The 19,540-nt window shown below is 34.8% G+C and overlaps 1 protein-coding gene across 1 annotated transcript; it reads right to left on the minus strand.

The window, feature by feature from the left end:
* Positions 1-961: 961 nt before the first annotated feature.
* Positions 962-16,206, minus strand: LOC105041297 (ribosome biogenesis protein BOP1 homolog). Its single transcript, XM_010918202.4, has 18 exons — positions 16,049-16,206; positions 15,823-15,939; positions 15,653-15,739; positions 15,381-15,535; positions 12,779-12,896; positions 12,548-12,649; positions 10,309-10,468; positions 9,937-10,045; positions 9,744-9,846; positions 9,401-9,551; positions 9,142-9,274; positions 8,950-9,053; positions 8,805-8,875; positions 8,299-8,359; positions 5,708-5,935; positions 5,512-5,596; positions 3,496-3,674; positions 962-1,360 (listed from the first exon to the last, which is right to left on the minus strand). The coding sequence occupies exons 1-18, from the start codon at positions 16,070-16,072 to the stop codon at positions 1,275-1,277; spliced, it is 2,073 nt and encodes a 690-aa protein (XP_010916504.1). The 5' UTR covers positions 16,073-16,206; the 3' UTR covers positions 962-1,274.
* Between the last annotated feature and the right edge of the window lie 3,334 nt (positions 16,207-19,540).

Here is a 19,540-nt window from a genome sequence, read left to right on the forward strand (position 1 = left end):
TCGAAGCTCCTTAAAAATATTTTATTTTTTAATTTATTTGATTATATTCACACAAAAATTATTTGAATGCATCGTCCTTATCAAAAACAAAAAAAAAAAAAGCCCTTGAGCTTTCAGCTAATATTAGAAATGTAGATAAATTTTGCTGACTAGATTACGTTTTGAGTGTGCGCACATGTATCCACGCATACAACTGTATGAATTAGATGAATTAGATATGTAAAACAGAAAAATTAAATGCACCTCAAATCCCAAGAGCAAAAAACCTTTGATAAAACAAAGGGTTGTGAATCTCTTACTACAAGATCTATACTCGGGTCTCAATATAATGATTAGAAATACATATGTTAATTCCGAACCTCTAGCCCTTATAAATCCTCATTTGAGGACCTTGATCTATGTACATGACATAGCCATTTTATAATCCCTATGGCATCTATGGGCGTCCCATGCGCTACAACTCAAAATCCTGAAGCATCGTACCATGTTCACAGCTAGGAGTAACATTTGATAATCTGAATCCGACAAATTCAACTCACCTCACCCGTTTACAAGCCATGATTGGCCAATCTTGCATGCAACGGGTGCAAAAGATTTGCAACATAAAGGAGAATAGGCATGTCTCTGGAAAACATGTTCCAAGGTACAACGGTTTTCATCCTGTTAACATAATGCTTCAACTTCATAAATGTTGCTGCTAATCTTATCTTGGGCACGATACCTTAAAATGTAGATCCAGTAAACCGTCAACCAAGATGAGTACCGCGGACGATTAATAGGAAATCATATCCACCATAGGATTTAAAATGCCAAGGTTAACCATCGTTGATCCTGAGGTTGGTAAGCAGAAAGTGACCAGTATAAGTTCATGAACAATGCGGTACCGACAAAAAAAATGCAATGCTGGTTTTTTTTCATAAAAGATGTGGGAAATATCCTTAAATAATATGTGAGCCCAATGTGGGGAAAATAGAAGCTTGGTAACTTGCATTACAGTTGATGAGGATGACGACTTTTACCATCCAAAATAATGCAAAACAAATGACTTTCAAACAAATGATCAGCCAAGACCTACATGAAAACATGAAATAACATGATACATATGATAATGAAGATCATGCCAATTAGCTTCCATGGACCTCAGTACCGCTCTTCTTTCTGAAAGGGGTTTCCAGCGTCCCCTGCCAAACAAATATTAATTTCTAATCGATTTCTTGCTTTTAAAGATATCCTCCGGCACTTCTCCTCTAGGGCCTTGCATCGTTAATGAGATATTAATGACAATAAAGCTTGATCACTGAATCAGCACCAGCAGTGAACAACCATGGTTGTCTCGGATGGAACTTGCAATCCAGTACACCTGCACATTTACAAGCTTATTTGAGTCATTAGTCGAAAAAAAATGATGCATAAAGAAAAATTCTTTGGAATTACATGATGGAAATTAACATTTGACTCATGGATTGACTACCATTTTACTTTTAGTTCCTGTTGACTGAAAAATTTAACCCCGGCCCTTAGTTTCAATGGCTACTTTTCAGTTTAATCCCTAAGCATGCTTAAGTGTGGAAAACAAGCAAGCAGTGTACAAGAGCAGACTGCAGACATAATTGTGTGCAGGAGATGGGATGCTGTTAAGGGCCGTCATCAATTAACAATCCAATGAAGGACCAAACTTTAAATTCTCCAATCGTATATGACCACATTGATGGAGAAACCAGGCCAGATAGCAAGAATGACTTTTGAATGGGATTTTGCATGTCATGAAAACTTGACAGAGTGCATGTGGTCTCTGACTCATTACTAAACCACCTCATCATTTTCTACACTAGAAAAATTCAATGCTAAGTTACTAACCATAACTGAAAGAACAAAGGATAACATCAGGAGAGACAGATATGAAAAAAAGATATGTTCAAAGTGATATTTCCAACTTACATGATATGACCAGTGAAGCTCTTCATTGGTCTAAGAGATAATTTAGCATAAAGGCAGTACATGACATTAAGATATATGCGGACAGGCAAACAACTAAAAAGAGCAGGAGCTTCATATTTCCAGATGTGCCCTTGTAATTAATATCTAAAGAGCACCAGGAATTCACCTAAGCTTAAAATATATAATATCTACACAGCACCAGTAATTCACCTAAGCTTAAAATATATATACACATTAGTACACATTAAGTAATTAACCTATGACAAGATATGTTGTAATTTCCTTTTTCTTGCTATAAATACATCGTGAATTTCAGCATAAGACCTGCCTCAAACAGGTTGGGGCCATCAGACCGGCAGGCTAGCTGAAGACAGGTAACCTCTGTTAGAAGAAGAACCGCATCCAGCTCAAAAAATTCATGTCGGATATGGTATCCAGCTCAAATACATGTCATATATTTGGATACTTCTTTGGTTACAACTTTCAGAGATGGGTGTAGAGTTGGACTCTTCCAACATGACTCAGTTTTAATGCTAGAACTGAGAATTTTGCTCGTTCTAGATATTGATTAAGAACATAGGCATTGATATAACTTTACAAAATGCTTTTTTTTTTGTCATTTGAGTTAATTTGAAATTTGATATAATATAATATTATATTTTATATATATATATATATATATATATTGTGAAAGACCTTGACAAGCAATGTATTTTTAATGTTTTATATTTGCACAAACAAATATTTAAACATAAAATAAATAATTTACTTAAAATTATACCCTATCCTATGTAACCCCATATCTCCTTTTTCACTCTTTCTTCCTGAGTCAACCACTTGATACTTGGCTGACTCCAATTATCTCGTGTCCATGCAACACTGCAAGTGACACCCCAAGATGAGGCAGGATTCATAACATCGGCCATATGTAGCCAACATGACACTCGTTTGTTAAGGTATTAACCCCTCTATTACTATTGGTTTCCAGGAACACATTAGGTTCGCTTATCTTTCATGCATAAGAAAATCTCGCTTCATAAATTAACATAGTTCATCTGATTCTTTTCCAGTTACACCAGTTGGTAACAATTAACATAACTGCAAATGATTGCACCAAGTAATCTGAAAATAACTGCAAATGATTGCACCAAGTAATCTTTTGTACTACTTAGTGGTCTCCGATTTTCAAGTACAGCATCTCAGATGACTATTATTACTGCCAAAATGATAAAATGATGATTAAACAGGAACAAGAAGTGACCCAAGTCGGCGCCCAAAACACACTTTAAGTTGCAGAAACACTGATCCACCAAGAATCATATGTAACCTATGTTTTACCAGTGAAATTGTCTGACTCATAAATCTCTATTGAAATATAAAGACAAACCAGATACGTGGACATCCACTGAAGAAAACTCTGTGCAGATAGCTTCACAGTACTAATTCCCATACCATTCCAAAAAGAGATATCTGGTGCACCTAATTCTTACCAGAGATTTATTCACCAAACAGATACCAACTAGCAAGTGAATGAAGAAATTGGAACATAACACTGACCTCTACCATTTGAGCTTGTATGGCCATGGAGAATTTCCAATGGAACAATAAGAGGATTCTGGTTAAGATCTGAATAGACCATGCCATGAAACACATATGCCGTGCAGTCATCAGAACACGAGGCAAAGAGAGGGTATGAACGATGAAAAGCAACATTTGTTATATCCTTAGGGTGAGCCCTGTAAATTTTTGAACCAGAAGATGCATAAGATGTAACAGAAATCGACATAATACCACACAATCAGAAGAAAACAACACAGATATTTGGGCAAAAAACGGGTTAAACATAAGCATGTCACATGTTTGGATCAGGAATAACATAGCTAGTTGAAAATGCTTAGCCTTAGGAAATAATTGCATACCAATTCATGCAAAAACAAGCATGCAGGGGGGCAACCACAAAGAATAACACCAGAATAACAACTTATCACACCATTAACATGTAATCAAGGATTTAAATTCCGAAACACCATTTCCACACTAGCCAGTACAGTACCAACCAAGGCTGGTATACCCCCGTTTAGCTGAACTAGGCCCAAACCACCCAGATCACACTGGATTGCGGCAGATTGGACTTGAACCTGTACCAATCAGCCTTTTAAGACCTTTTTGAATGTTTTCCATCCTTTGAAAGTAGGAAAAAAAACAAGAAGGAAAATTGTTAGCGGACAGACCATTAAATAACAACTTATTTACATGAATACCATTTAATAAATGTTCATTTAGTTAAGATATTACATGTAAAATATAAACGACCCCTTATTTGAGTTTGAAAAAGTAATCAAATTTCAAATTCCATGAGAATAAAAAGTAGATTTTTCAGCTTGAGTTCGATTTTTTGAGTTTGGTCAAAACCTCAACTTTTAAATGACATGATATTTCTCAAATTTTGAAGGCTCATAAATTTTATTTTACCAAACACTGATAAAACCGCCCAAGAAGCAAAATCATTTATCTTGATCTTTAAAACATCTCTGACACTAAAAAACACTTAAGCGTCCAAAAAAATATTTATATTCCAGTATTACAAACAGATAGATGTATGTGTTATGTGTGTGTGTGTGTGTATGTGTGTGTTCCTCTATGTACATGTTGGGTTTCTAAATGTATACAAGCATGCCAAAAACTCGATGTGGCACTAAGGTGAGGGATTACATTTCTATTTCAGAACTATGACCGTTATTGTTAATGATATAACGAGTGTATTCTTTGTGTATGTATGTCAAGTCAGTACTGGTAGTTGACTATTTTGTCTTGAATTCACTATAATTTCGATTATCATCCACTAATTCACTGATTTCCAGTAAAGCATTAAAAATAAGGTCTAAAAAAATGAATGCTAAAGTACTACCAAGGCATACTGGGCATGCCAAAGCATACCAGTCAGTATCCTTTCTCGATATGACACATATCATACTGACCAGCCATCTACACACCCCGGTGCCTAGAAATTTGAAACCTTGGATGTAATCCATGAGTATCCTATGATTAAGGCATGAGTAATATATGAGTAATTCATAAATTTCATGAATTGCTGAACAAGTCATAAACAATATGGTTTTTATGTAGTTCAGGATATTCTTTTGGCTACTGAAATCAAAAAATAAACAATTATAATATGATTTATATAATATTGTTACTATGATGCCAGGATCACCACTTTTGTGGAAAAATTCACAGAATGAGCTAAAATAAACTAACAGAATAGAGCATGACATGAATTGTTTCAAGCATTAAAGCCCTGTCCCTAGGTGCATGTGCTATCCTTTTGCCACCCAGTTCAAATTCCTTACACACCTCACCAAGTTGTACTAATAAACTGAGAGGCACAAACATTCGCCTGTATCCACCTCTAAAAATAAGGAACTAAAATCTTTATGCCATTGATATTTGCAGAAAGTCAATAAGAAAAGGCAAATGCAAAGATCAGCATTTTTAAATGAATGACTTAAGTTAAAGGACAAGGAGAGAGAAAATAACTAGACATTTATTTGCAACCAAGAGTTTGTGACATACGGCAATCTTTTGTATGGTTGAGATGATAGGTCCATATCAAACCAGCACATTTTTCCTTCTTTGCTCCCCACAATTACGTTATCACCTGCGAGCCACAATTACTTAATGGTTTACTCATGTCATAAGCATACGAGAAACTGGACTAACCAATTTTATTTTATCAGGAAGACATATTGAACAAATAATTGTTACTTACCTCCAGGATGAATAGCAATTGAAGAAACCTCACGAAGACCTGGATCAAGCTTCTTAATTAGTTTATTTTTAGAAAGATCATAAACACGAACATTTTTCTTTGTTGAGACAAAGAAAAAGGGACGTGTTGGATGGAAAACTGCTGAAACTGCGGGCGCACGCAACTTCTTGATAGGATTTGCTGTATGTTTCTTGGATAGTTGGTGTATCAATACCGCTCTTGAATCACGTGCATAATTGGTCAAGGAGTAGTACTTACAAAGAGAAAAAAGCATGTGAAATATCCACAAAGCATAATCTCATACCTTCTCCACAAAATTTTTCATAGACAAAAGAAAATGGATATAAGACTTCGAGTGCACATGACACGGCTATTTTATGGAGAAGACTAAACAAAGTTTGTCATCTCAGTATCAGACCCCATATGCCGGTAAAATCCTATTATAGTGTCCGTATACAATACAGTATGGTATCATAGTGTCAGTATGGGATGGTACAGCGTACCATTATGATATGGTATGCCCCATTCCGGATGGCATGGGGCAGTACAGCAAACCATGACTAAACCATGTTAACCTGTGAACATCACAATTCCTCACTATGCAACTAGATGGTTATGTTCCATATGTTTCTAAAAAAACTATGTACATTATGTGCCAAGGGCCTTCAAAAGTATCTATGACATTTATAGTTTGATAACATTACACACAGGGGTGAAAGGAATCTAAGGCTTTTTCTCCCTGTTTCTATTATATTACTAATTCTCAGTCATTAAATGATATAATCGAAGATACTAACTTGAACTTACATTTAACCTTCTCGCATTTACTTCAAACTCTGTACTTCCTAGCATTACTACACTGCCATCTCGATATGCTTTCTGTAGGTATGCTCATTTTATATATAAGATCGCGCTACCCAAGATTTTAATTCATACATTAAGTTAGACTTAACAAATTCCTCTGAAGTTCTGATTTCACTTTAATAGCTAATCAAACATATCATAACATCATAAGGTTTCATCTATATTTATCTACAAATCAATCTTACTTAACATAATTTCATCAATTTCTTTATCCTTTCATATGTTAAAGAAATATTGCAACAAACATGGTTACGAGATAGAGATATTTAGGCATCCTAGACGTCAAGACGATGTATGCACATAAACAAGCCAGCAGTAAAGAAAACTTACACAACTACATCTGTATACAAGAAATTCCACAGCATTTCTACCCAGTTTGAAATATACTTGTCAGTATTTATTACATGATTAAGCTAAGGTGGTGAAAATCATGAAGACACTAAATAAAACTTGAGGAACAGAAAAGTTCTGAAGCCTTTCTCCATTTGATGCATCTTGTTTTTATGATATTTCAATTAACTAAATCTTCTCTTATGTATGAAACCAGAATCATGAAGAACATATTAAACAAAGAACTTCTGGAAAATATCTACAGTAGAGAGGGAGTGGACGATATGCATGCATGCACAGAGAGAGAGAGAGAGAGAGAGAGAGAGAGAGAGAGAGAGAGAGAGGGGTGGGGTGGGAATACTTGGCATCAATTACTATTAATAAATTAATGATAGGCCTTCAAAAAACAAAAAACAAAAAAAATGATTTGCACTAATTATTGTGACTTGCAATGTTTAAAGTACCTAAAAGCCAAAAAACAAGTACTTTAAAAGTCTCTTACCATGCATCAAGTGGGCACAAGATGGATAGTTGCAATATAGTTAGTGAGCTTCATTACATCATAAGACATATAATTCAAGAAACCAAATAATTGTCTTGACCGATGCATCTTAAAACCAAAATTTAATACAGTAATTATCATGACTTGCAATGTCTAAATTGCCTAGAAGCCAAACATCAAGTATTCAGAGGCCTCTTACCATGCATCAAGAGGACACAAGATGGACAGTTGCATTATAGTAAGGGAGCTTAATTACATCATAAAACATATAATTCAAGAACCTGAACTACTGTCTTGACTGATACATCTTAAGACCAAAATTTAATTGACTTGCATTCTTCTAAAATAACAATAAAATCAAAGCATCTTAGCATACTATTAAAGTTCTCCAATTTATATTCACTGATGCATAGGTAAGAGACATCCAAAACACATGATACTTTGATTCTAGTCAAATCATTGTAGATAATGATCAAGAATATATCTAGGTAAATTTCCTATACCACCTTAAGCTTATCCAAGTTTCTCATTTGGAATTTCTCCGTTTTTTAAAAGTCCAAGTCAAACTGGATGTCTCCAGCTTCATTTGACCCAATAGGCAATTTTTTTAAAAAAGATGTAAGTAGCCAACTTGATCCGCAATTAAGTTGGGTTGGGACCAAATTCTAGGCCTGAGTCCAAACATCGTAAGATCTAGTTCATGCTCCGGATTTTGTCTGGGCCTGTTAGCAAACAAAGCTACGAGGTCAAAGATGTGAAAAGCAAGCATTACACAGTACTTCAAAGCATTCCAGACTATGGATGTGATGCTTACATCACAAAACAAAGAGTGAGAAATTAATTCAAAAGAGGTTAGAAATAGAGATGAACAAACGCATATCTATCATAAGGATATCACTTGGCATAACTGTACTGAAATAGTCTCCTTTACGATGCCATTCAACTGTTGACACGGTCTGTAAAGCAAAAGAAAACAATGCAAGCAGCAGCATCAATTATTTGTTGAGTTGGACTAATATAATGAGATGGTTAATTAGATAAATCGATGCTTAAAGAGACTATAGGCAGCAAATAGCAACCAGGGGACTGCCTAGTGCCTGCACGCTAGGTGTGTATGCAGGCAGGGACCCAGGGGGCATGGCAGTCCCATGCAAAAAATAATAATAATAATAATAATAAAGAAATAAGGAGATTTGAATAAAAATAACTGTACTCTAAAAATTTAAACATAAAAAGTGCCCACTTGACAACATTCATAGCAACTCATAAATTGATCTTATCCTTTAAACTCAAAGATTTATGTTAAATGCAGGCATACAGGCAGGTGCCTAGGCGTTTTTATTTTTTTGATCACTTGAAATGCAAGTTTGCAAGGACTGGATAAAAGATATAACAAGTTACCTTAAGATGCTCCAACGTGATGCCATCATGCTTTTCATGTTGAACCCAACTCACAGCAGCTACACTATTTCCTGAAGCATTTAACCCTATTGTGAATAAACATATATAAAAAGCAGAAGATGATGTAGGTACGAAATTAACTGACCAGCATCATCAGTTAACACTTCCTCAACATGGAGGAGCTCTTTAATACGCATCTTTTCTTCTGCATCTCCTAGTCCTGTGTTCAACAGATGCACCTTATGCCCCCTACAATGAAGGTACCACTACAATTAGAAACAACATAAAGACATTGCATAAAATGTAACATACGACTTAAAAATGGAATCTGGCTTACGCAGAAACTGCCAAGATTGGAAGCTCAGGCAAAGGATTCCATGCAAGGTGCTGCACAGCTTCACCAACATCCCAGACTCTAAGGCAGCGACCAGTTTCAACCTCCCAAAGACGTACCGTTCCGTCAGTTGATCCTTCAGATGAATGCCATAATTGCAAATTAAGAAAGGTACAAAAAAGGAAAGAAAAGGTATCTTAATAAAATAATAGCATGGAACATGAAAAATTTAAAAAAAAAAAAAAGGCAATTAACAACAAACCAGATGCTATCCACTGCCCAGATACTTCAATTGAAATCGAATTGACAGGACCACTGTGGCCTCTATACTCGAGATAGCATGTCAAGGGATAAGGCTTCAAATCTTTCTTACTAGGTAGCTTGGGCTTTAAAGACTCGGGATCAATGTTAATCTGTGCAATTAAAGCCAATTAGTTTCAGTGTATAAAGTTCAGAAAATATCTATAAAATGTAGATGCTTTGGAAAATAACAGCAGGGAGTGAAACAACATTTGGCAGAAAGATTTCAACGTCAGAGAGAGAGAGAGAGAGAGAGAGAGAGAGGAGTTAACTTTGTTCTTTATATATCAAATTGGACAACTTACACGTTTTTTGCGAGTTCTAGGGCACAAATACAAGTCCAAACATCTATCAAATCCTTCTTTAAGAGAATTCTCATAAGCAGGTACGCTCCTAAGGGACTCGTACCTGTTACATATTCATCACTTGGATCAAAATGTTTTGACCTAATAGAATAATACTGCATAAACATGAAACCACCAACAAGCCCAAAAGCACCTTCTTGGAATATATTTAGGACGGTCTTCCTCATACATGAGCTGGTATGAATTCATCTCCTCTTGAGTAGGGATGTATTCTATAGAAGGGTTGTACGACTCTTCATGACCTGACAGTGGAAAGTACCTCAGCAATTTCAAATATCAAAGAACCCCATTACAGATATTTTGTAGTACATAGAAACACAGCATAAACCAAATATTCCAATAACCATGTTTCAGTGGATAATATTTACAAAACTAAAATATAAAGATTAAGTGATTAACTAAAATTAAAAATCTAAACAGAGTCAGAAAACTTTTAGCAACAAAGCTTCGACCCCCTCCAGTTAACCTTACAATTTATAAAAGTGAAAAATAAAAAATACAATACCTGCCAGTTTTGGTTTCGGTGCAGGAATATAACTCAAACCATGCCGTTTGTTCTCTGCCACACTAGAATCATCTCCCCACAATAAATAAAAGCGAGGCTCTTCCTTTGGTTTGTCAAACTTAATCAGGCCCTTGCGAATGGCTCTGACATATTGAACAACCTAAGCCAGAACCAAAAAAACACCATGAAAATGGTCAATGGAGTTCGCCATCATGGTTGAGAAAAAATAGGTAAACTTAATCTTTTCAAAAGGTTTTCATGCAACTAATATTTTTAATAAAATGTCCAACAGTTAATGGTTAAACCAATTATTAAAGAACAGAATTCCTGGTGCTGAAGAAATTGAAAGTTACAACAGTGTCTTTTCATCAAAGAAAAATCAGGGCATTCAAATCCTATAGGTTCCAAGTCACCAAAGAATTTGGTAGGAAAAAAATTAAAAAAGTAGATTGCTTTTCAATCCTTAAACTAACAGGAAACGAGATGAGAAGGCAGAAAATGAAGAAACTAGACAAGAACAACATATAGATTCTCTTGGCAATAAAAAGTAATGCAGAGCAAACTATAGCGCGTCTAATACTCACAATTTTTTTTGGTTATGATTACTTTGAATTTCAATAGTCAGTACGAAGTCACAATTTACTATTTGGCATCTCTTCCATCTCTCCCTTTCTCTCATATACTCTGCTTTGAAGCAGCAAAAATTTGTTCTATAGTAGATATCAAGATAACCAAAAAGCCTTTCCCCTTCTATCTACATCTGTCATATGGAGTCTTCCTCTGTCCTTCATCATTTACGCTAGTAAAAGGATATATACTCAGTCATTTTAAAGATCTTTCTTGACAGCCATTTCCATTTAACTTTTCTCCACTCTTCCATTATTGTTTCAACCTTCCTCACAATCTTAAACCTGTTTCATAGAAGGCCTCTTCACCACTTACCCTAGTAACTTGGTCCTCTTAAAGATTTTTCTTGACAGCCATTTCCATAAAACTTTTCTTTGCTCTTCCATTATTGTGGCAACCTTCCTCACAATCTTCAACCTGTTTCATAGGAGGCCTCATCAAGACTTCACTACACATTGGTACACTATCTCAACCAATTTTCTGTTTGAATCACTTTAGACTCCATCGGCAGAATTTTAAGTTGCCAAAATTAAGACCGGTCTGAACTTCATTCTTCCCTATCAAACACAATCCACTCAGTATTCTCGAGCTTACAATACTCATCTTGGGTTTCAACCCTCTTAATTGCCCAGCAGTTCAATCCATGGAATATTATCCACAGACTGCTCATCCCTGAATTCAGATTATATTGGAATTGCATTCCTCTATGATTCAAATCTTTTAGCTAATATATTTTAAGGGATAAAATTAACTACTCTGGTATGTAGCACCCATTATTAAAAGATTTCAGGTGACAAACAGATTTAGCTAGGAAAAAAAAAGCAGAATTCTTTCCAAAACTACAAGTCCATTCACATGATATCCACTAATGTTGTTACCTCCTTTGTTAGAAACTCTTTTGAACTTGCTTGAATGCATGTATTGTAAAGGGTTTACTCAAATCTGGCTTTATAACAATGATTACCGCATCCATAGAAAAGAAAAAGATGCTGATACTTGATCACATTAATTAATTGAACCATTACATTGAAATAGACAAAAAAATTCCGAAGCAACTGAGCGAGAAATATAAATGCATAACTGCTATTAATAATGATCTTAGATATCGAGGTCATCAATAAAATTTATCAAAAAATACAGGTTATCAATAACAATGGTGGTCAAAATGATTCTTGACTTTAAAAAATGTGTTGTTCTATCAAAAAGATATTTCTAGACCATACTGACAAAATTATTAATCTACTGATAATTATTTCAAGGACAGCACATTAAATCAAAATCACATGTTATATTTCTTATTGTTATTGATTTTTATGACATTATAATGTTGGCTGGTGATTAAATTGCCTGGATAGCCTCTACAAAGGCTGATTCCCAATGACAATAGCAATAAATAAAGAAACAGCATGAGCCGTGTTGTTTTGAAAAAGAGAAAAGTAATGATAAATTGCTTCTGCTACTACCTACCGAAGGTAATACCCTAAATCAATGTTTACAAAGCAGACAATGCTAGCTGATAGCTCACATTCTTCAAAACATAAAATAATTAAAGCTCCACCCAGACCAATCTCTTTTTTCTATAAGATAAAACATTAGAAGCAATGACTTGTACCTTTTTCTGTTCCCATTTGGAAGGAATAAATCGTCTCTTTGGCTCTGGTGCATTTGAGAGAGGATGTCCCTTGTCTTCCCAGTCAAACCAATCAACGTAGGGCTGAATGAGTAATATACATGATACAGAAATGCATTCTGTGTTAATACAGTTCATACATAAATTGAAAAGCGGATTCCATTTGCTGGATTACAAGCTTAGTTACAGTATATGCCAGGGCAGACTACAAACCGCATATGGATCAACTTCTGCATGTGGAGTCCTTCCCTTCAGCAATCTCCGGATAATTCTAATCTCCTCCTTTGTCAACTCCACCTCTTCATCATTGTACTCATCATAAATCTTTCTCCTAAATTTGGCAAGCAAAACATGCAAGACAAAGCAGGAAAAAGAAAATCTGGTCAGCAGAATAGAGTTGTAATGCATCTCGAAATATAATCCACATGTGCCTTCAATTGGATATTGTAAAATAGTTTAGCAACCAACGATTAACAAATTAAATAACACATCAAGTACTTACAGAAATTTATATCAGCTATAGGTATGTAAGAAGAAGCCACAACATAATATGGAGATGGGCCCTCTAATAACAATGCGCAGCATTTTTAATCAGTCCACATATTTGAGAAGAAAGGTGGTGTGCCATTATTAAATAACTAGAGAATTCACAAAATTGTATTGAAAATTTTTACCCCTTGGAACCTATGATCTAGTTAACATGGACATGCTGCCACATAAATGGCATTGGGTTTCCAAAATAATAAGTTCTAAACATAAAAGCAAGTGACTATTCACTTATTTATTCATGAAAAAGGAAAAAATAAGCTAATTGAAATCCAGAAGCTCCAACATAAATTGACATAGAATATTAGATAAAGAACAATGAAGCCAAAAGAAGTGAAAACAAAAATAATGTATAACCAACAAAAATACTGACAAAAGATTTAAGAATAATCAGGCAGACAAGGTAAAGGACAATGGACCATAGTGCCTTCTCCATTATTCATCCACGCTATCCCCTTCATATGATAGAAAATGAAGTTACACTTTAACCTGCCTGCAAAGCATCTAATGCTGATCTAACAAGCAGTAATCTCAGTTTCATTGATCTCCAAGAACATGTACGAACGACATCAGAACAAGGTGAAAGACTGACATCTCGGGTACAGAAAGTCCTGCCATAGGCAGGCTTGTGAGGGCTACCACTAAACTTTCTGATGAATAGGTACGCTTGACCCTTAAGATGGCTACCTGTAGCTGGTCCATCTCCAAGTCATGACAGACAGTTCCATTTTTGTGTATATACAAACATGTTAAGCTGAGTATCATCGGCCTACCAGAAAACTAATAGGAATTTATGAAAAAACTCCACTGTTTCCAAACTGAATTGCATTCTCATGTTAAGAAAACCAAAATCTTTACATCCACAACCACTGTTACTGATTACCTACAAGTTTAAGTGCTCATGAGGGAGAATAAACTAAGTTCCACATAAGTATCATCGTCAGCATTGATCATCACTCATTGGCAGGGACAGGGGACCTGGTTTTGTGGACTTCTCCTCCTAAATTATTGCAGTGGAAAGTCAAGCTGGTGGCATCTGTCCTGCTATAGCAATATGCATCAAGGAGTCTGAGATGCATTCTAGACATTGTGAGATGATAACTGCTGTTCATGGGCCTGTTTATGATTAAATGCACAACTGCTGAAAGTAATTATATGTATGTTTATGTCGTTGGGAGCATGCTAAATTTCATATAGTTATCATGATCAGCATTGGGTATCATTCATTGGCTGGAATACTGGACCTAATTTCAAGGAATGTTCCTCCTAAAGTATTAGATACTCAATAATTTGGTGGTAAATTTATGGTGTGCATGTCACTACAACAATATAAATTAAGGTGTTTTGCATGCAAGATAGACCCTGTGACACAAGACAACTATTGATCATGGGCTTTTTGTGCTTAAAAGCTAAATTAGAGCATGACATTCATTACAATGTATTTAGGTCTTATAGATGATAACCAGCTAAGGAGTTCAGTTTCTTAATTTTTCTGTGAGAGTAACCCTTTTTCACTTTAATTTAAGGTATGAATCCAAACAGAACATGCTAGTAACTGCAGGGGCTGGTCTGATTATAACGAATGGAATTACATTCATCTAACAATTTCTTATTCAGAAAGATGATTCAGCTTCACCTCATCTTTCTTTTCTTACTCTCTCCTTATCCTCTCTCTCAGCTCATACAATTCATTCTTGTTCTCTCTTTTTTTTTTTTTTTTTGCCTATTTTTATTTCAATTGTTCATGATTGCAATAACAGATTTAATAACTTTCTAATCATATAATTTTTCTCTAAAATCCATCAATATTTGAAACTCAGATTAGACCAAAGTCCTATTTCTGTCAAATCAAAGCCATAAAACTTTTATTTTCAAGCCTGAATGTTTCCTCTTTTCCATTCTTTAATCTGAGAGAACCTTAAAGACTCTTGTAAATTGCATGCAAACCACTTGCAAGTGCACAAATCTTAGTACATCAAGTAGCAAGTTACCCTCAATCCAAGGAGCCCTACAATCCCTAAATTCTTATTAAGCTATTAAACGTTAAGGTTCAGGTTCACAGAGATGCTGGATTTTAACCAGCAACTACTACTACTCCCACAAAACCAAACATCACTTGCCCTAACACGGTGAAACCTATTCACACCCACTCATGATACAGTTGAAAAGAGCATGCTAATAGAAATCTTCAGTAAGAACCTATCAACCCGCATCACTTCTTTAAACAAAACATGACTTAAATGAGAATAACAACAAGAGCTTTACTCACCAATTTTTCGAATCATCCACCCCGGCTAGAAAAGAGTCGATTTTGTCCTTCCGAGCTTGCTTACTGATCTTCTTCCCCGTGATGTCAAATCCAATGTGCTCCTCATCCTTATACCACTCCAATGGAACTTCCCCAATTGTATTCCTGGGAGCCACCTACATTTCATTTAACACGGCAAAAAAATCAAAACGTTTAAACAATGGATCAAAAGAAGTATTTATAATATCAGCGGCTAAATTGTATCCACTACTCAACCCAAAGACAAAAAATACCTCGTCTTCAGATGAATCACTCTCCTCCGCCGACTGATGAATTTCCTCATCGTCTTCCCCATCTTTCTCACCTTCTCCAGAGGAACCCTACAGCCAATATAGAACAAAAGTAATCAAAAAACGATCTTTTTTGAAGAATTACATATCAAGAAGCGGGGATGGACACGAACCTCGTCTTCCGATGAACCTACCGCATCACTGCGCTCAGATTCTTCTTCTTGATGATCGAATTCCCTTACAAAACCGTTTTCCGACGGCTCCTCTGGCTCTTCTTGCTCGACGTGATCCTGTTCCCCAATCAACAGGATCAACAAAAAAAGAAGGTTGAGGAATTTTTAAGAACAAGAAATGCAAGAACAGGGAGATTAATAAAATAAAAACGTGAGAAGAAAATACCGCTTCCGCCCGCGACTTCGCCATGGTCGCAGGCGTGTGGAGATGAGGGGTTTGAGCTCGGAGAAGAATAGGAAGAAAGAGAAAGAGGCTGGGATTTAGGGTTTTTGAGAAAGAAAATGGACCGGGTCGAGCTTGATCTGATCTAGGTCCGATCTTTTTTTAAGATGGAGCTGGGCCCGTCGGAGTTCTGTGGTTCAGAAAGAAAACGTTGGAAGGGTGTTTGGTTCGTAATTAAAATTAAAATTAAAATTAAAATTAAAATTAAAATAAAATAAAAATAATTTAAAATAAAAATAATTTAATTTTTTAAAATATTTAATTTATGATCGAATTTGAAATCGAAATGAAAAATTAAATTTATAAAAAAATAAAAATTAAATTCTATATAAATTGAGTTATTTCTATTTCAATTTGAAATCAAAATCAAAATAAAATTTCTCTCAATCAAATAATTAAAATAAAATTTATTTATTTTAATTTTAATTTTATACCTCTATTTTTTTTAATCAAACGTCCTCTGAAATTCTACCTATAGGCCCGGCTCGATCCAGCCCCCAATCTCTTCGACGTATTCGCGCTCTCTTCCCACTCCGCCGTTCGGGACTGCTCTTCGCCCACCCTCCTCTCCGGAGTCTCGATTCGCCGATTAATTCAAAAGGAATTCGGACGATCCAACGGCTCGGAATCGACCAATTGGCCGTCCGTCTCTCACTGCAAGATGCCACGGCGCCGATTTTTTTTTTCCTGCTATGCCCTCGTCTGACATCCACATAGGATACTATCGTTGGCTGTCCCTTAACCATTATTATCACCAATTTTTGATGCATGCAGTGCACTTGATCTCTTTTTTCGTTTTTTTTTTATGAAATAGAGCCATGCAAAAATTATTATCTATTTTTCTTTTCCTGTCGCTCGTGGCCAACCTTCATCATTCAACAAGATAAAGGCCCCTCATCATTTATTTGATTTTTTAGATTAATTTGTTTGATTAATTAATATAAATTTTGAAAAGGTAAAACTCCATGCGATCTTATAAACATATTTCATTTAAATACAATGACATCTCAAATAATAATATATTAACTATTTTACTTCTAATAGCTAATATTGCTAGCATAACATCTATTATTCATTCTAATATAATCTTCTAACAGAGGATGTTTAGTATGAGGTGATGATTCTAAAATTAAGAATAACGTAAATGGAAGTAACAAAATCAATATGTTTGTTTGCACCATATTATTCTGTATGATAGTAATTCTAAATTACTTCTACTTTTCAAATTACTGTCCAACTCTATAATAGGAAACATGTTCTTAAGAATAGATATTAAAGATTACTTGGAATAAAAATATCTTTCAATCCAGTAAAAAAAATTAGTATATTAAAATATCATAAATATATTATATTATTTTGATAATCATATATAAAGTATTTATGAGATATATTAATCATATCATATTATTATTTGATTTTTTTAAAAAATTATAATAGAAATATACTAATGTACTTTGTATTTATATCATGAAATTATTCACTTTATTACTTCTATTTCCCTTATTTTTTTGATTAAAAAATAAATGACAGTATTAAAATAATAATATATTATAAGTATAAATAGAAATATAATTTTATAATAATAATTAATATATTTTTATGGGATTAATAATTTATAAAATTAATAAATATATTTTTATAAAATATATCAAAAATAATTTTGATACTATATAATTAGTGATCTTAGATTCCTATAGCATACCAAATAGGTTATTCATGAATATCTGATGATGTAGAATATAGCACACTAAATATGAAAATCTTAAGTACTCGAAGATTAGGTTACCTAAGATAAGGATCACCCATGATCTAAAATCATCTTAGTGATCCCATCTAGATTATTAAATGTAGGATTGATGGTCCAAATAAGGGTTGTTATTTCTCTTAAATAGATAAGATTTTTTTTTTTTGATATATAAAACTGTTTGTTGTTAAAGGATATTTGTTTTATCACATCCAAAATATACACAAGAGCAAACACAATTGCTAGAAACTTTCTATCTAATTAGAAACATTCTCCATTTTCTTAGAGATTTTGATAATTTTTGGGAGACACTCAAAGATAGTGGTGGATCCAGAATTTTACAAGAGAATTGAGAGAGAGATCGACAAGAGAGAGACAGAGACAAAGGCAGGTTTGCAGGCAGAGAGTTAATTTTAGAGTTAGAAATTTCAATCTAAGAGGTGTAGCATTTTTTACATAACTAAAAAATAATAATAAAAAAAAATTAGTGGCGCACGTCCTATCAATAAGATGCAGCATTTTTTACATAACCATATTTTTTTTCCAAACTATGAAAAAATATATATATCTATTTTTTTTCGGGATAAAAGGGGTGCAAACAAACCCCCTCCCTCACTAGTAGGTCTGCTAATGCTCGAAGATGGCCACCAATCAGTGTGAGAGAGACCATGGTGTGTATGGTAGCAAGGACCTCGCCAATGGCCAAGCAGTCTCAAGCAAGTTTGGCATTCTAACTAAACTAGGCTTGCCACCTCCTCCAAGCTTTGAGTGGCCAGGCGGCGGTGATGGTGCTTTCAAGAGGTCTTAGGTAGAGCATGGCTCGGGTGGCTAGTGGCAACATTGGAAGGGGTTCAAGTTATATCTTTTGCATGAAAAAATGATAGTTTTTTTTTTGATCATCGGACAACATGCATCTTGTATAAATCACAAAGCACCGCAAACTCTCTTATTCATGGTCTTGTTAGGGTTGCTGGGGAGATTAGAATTATGGTGAAGAAAGAGAAAAGATTAGAAGCTTTTTAGTGACTGATGTCTCCAATTTTTATTGGACTAACCTACTCATGACATGATGTGGTAGACAAAGTCTACCTAATAATTTTTCAATGGACACGAGGCTGTCCATCCGAGGTTCATCCGAGAAGTAGGATGGGGAACGTAGGGCCATGCGGCGAAAGCCAAGCTCAGAATAGAATACTTTTGAATGAGTCGCTGCTCAATATGTGGCCCCATCTCGGGACATGTCTGCCATGACATCAGGGCAAAACAGCCTTTGCTTCTTCCACCGAAAGCAAAAGCAATAACGTGGATCCATTGGAACTTTTAGTTGGATCAAATCCACCATTGAGTCGGTGGACCAATCCAACAACAAAGTGATACGTATAAATGAGCATATATTGCACCCTTTTCTACCTTTTTGCTCATGAGAAATTCTTTGTGCACCACAGATGGTATAGAAAATCCGATGTAGAATGTATAACATTATATAATTGGTCTACATAGCCATCATCTTTCAATGTGCATTTAATGCCTACAGTTTCATTTTTTCTTGTTTAAAAATTTTGTATGACAAAAATACTCCTACTCTTTGAAAAAAATTATGACATTCTATAGTATATTATAATTTTCTATGTGCAGGATATTATGATATATTATGATATCCTGTGACATATTATGACATCCTGTATCAAATT

Source organism: Elaeis guineensis, chromosome 3 (genome assembly GCF_000442705.2).
Source record: "Elaeis guineensis isolate ETL-2024a chromosome 3, EG11, whole genome shotgun sequence".
In the NCBI taxonomy this organism is placed as follows: Eukaryota; Viridiplantae; Streptophyta; class Magnoliopsida; order Arecales; family Arecaceae; genus Elaeis; species Elaeis guineensis.

Bases quoted from the DNA above. Each gene is read 5' to 3' on its own strand.
- LOC105041297 (XM_010918202.4), bottom strand. From the start codon at position 16,072: ATGGCGAAGTCGCGGGCGGAAGCG. The intron at 9,552-9,743 runs GTAAGTTGTCCA...TTAATTGCACAG, and splicing joins CTAGAACTCGCAAAAAACGT to ATTAACATTGATCCCGAGTC. The intron at 9,275-9,400 runs GTTTGTTGTTAA...ATTCATCTGAAG, and splicing joins TGGGCAGTGGATAGCATCTG to GATCAACTGACGGAACGGTA.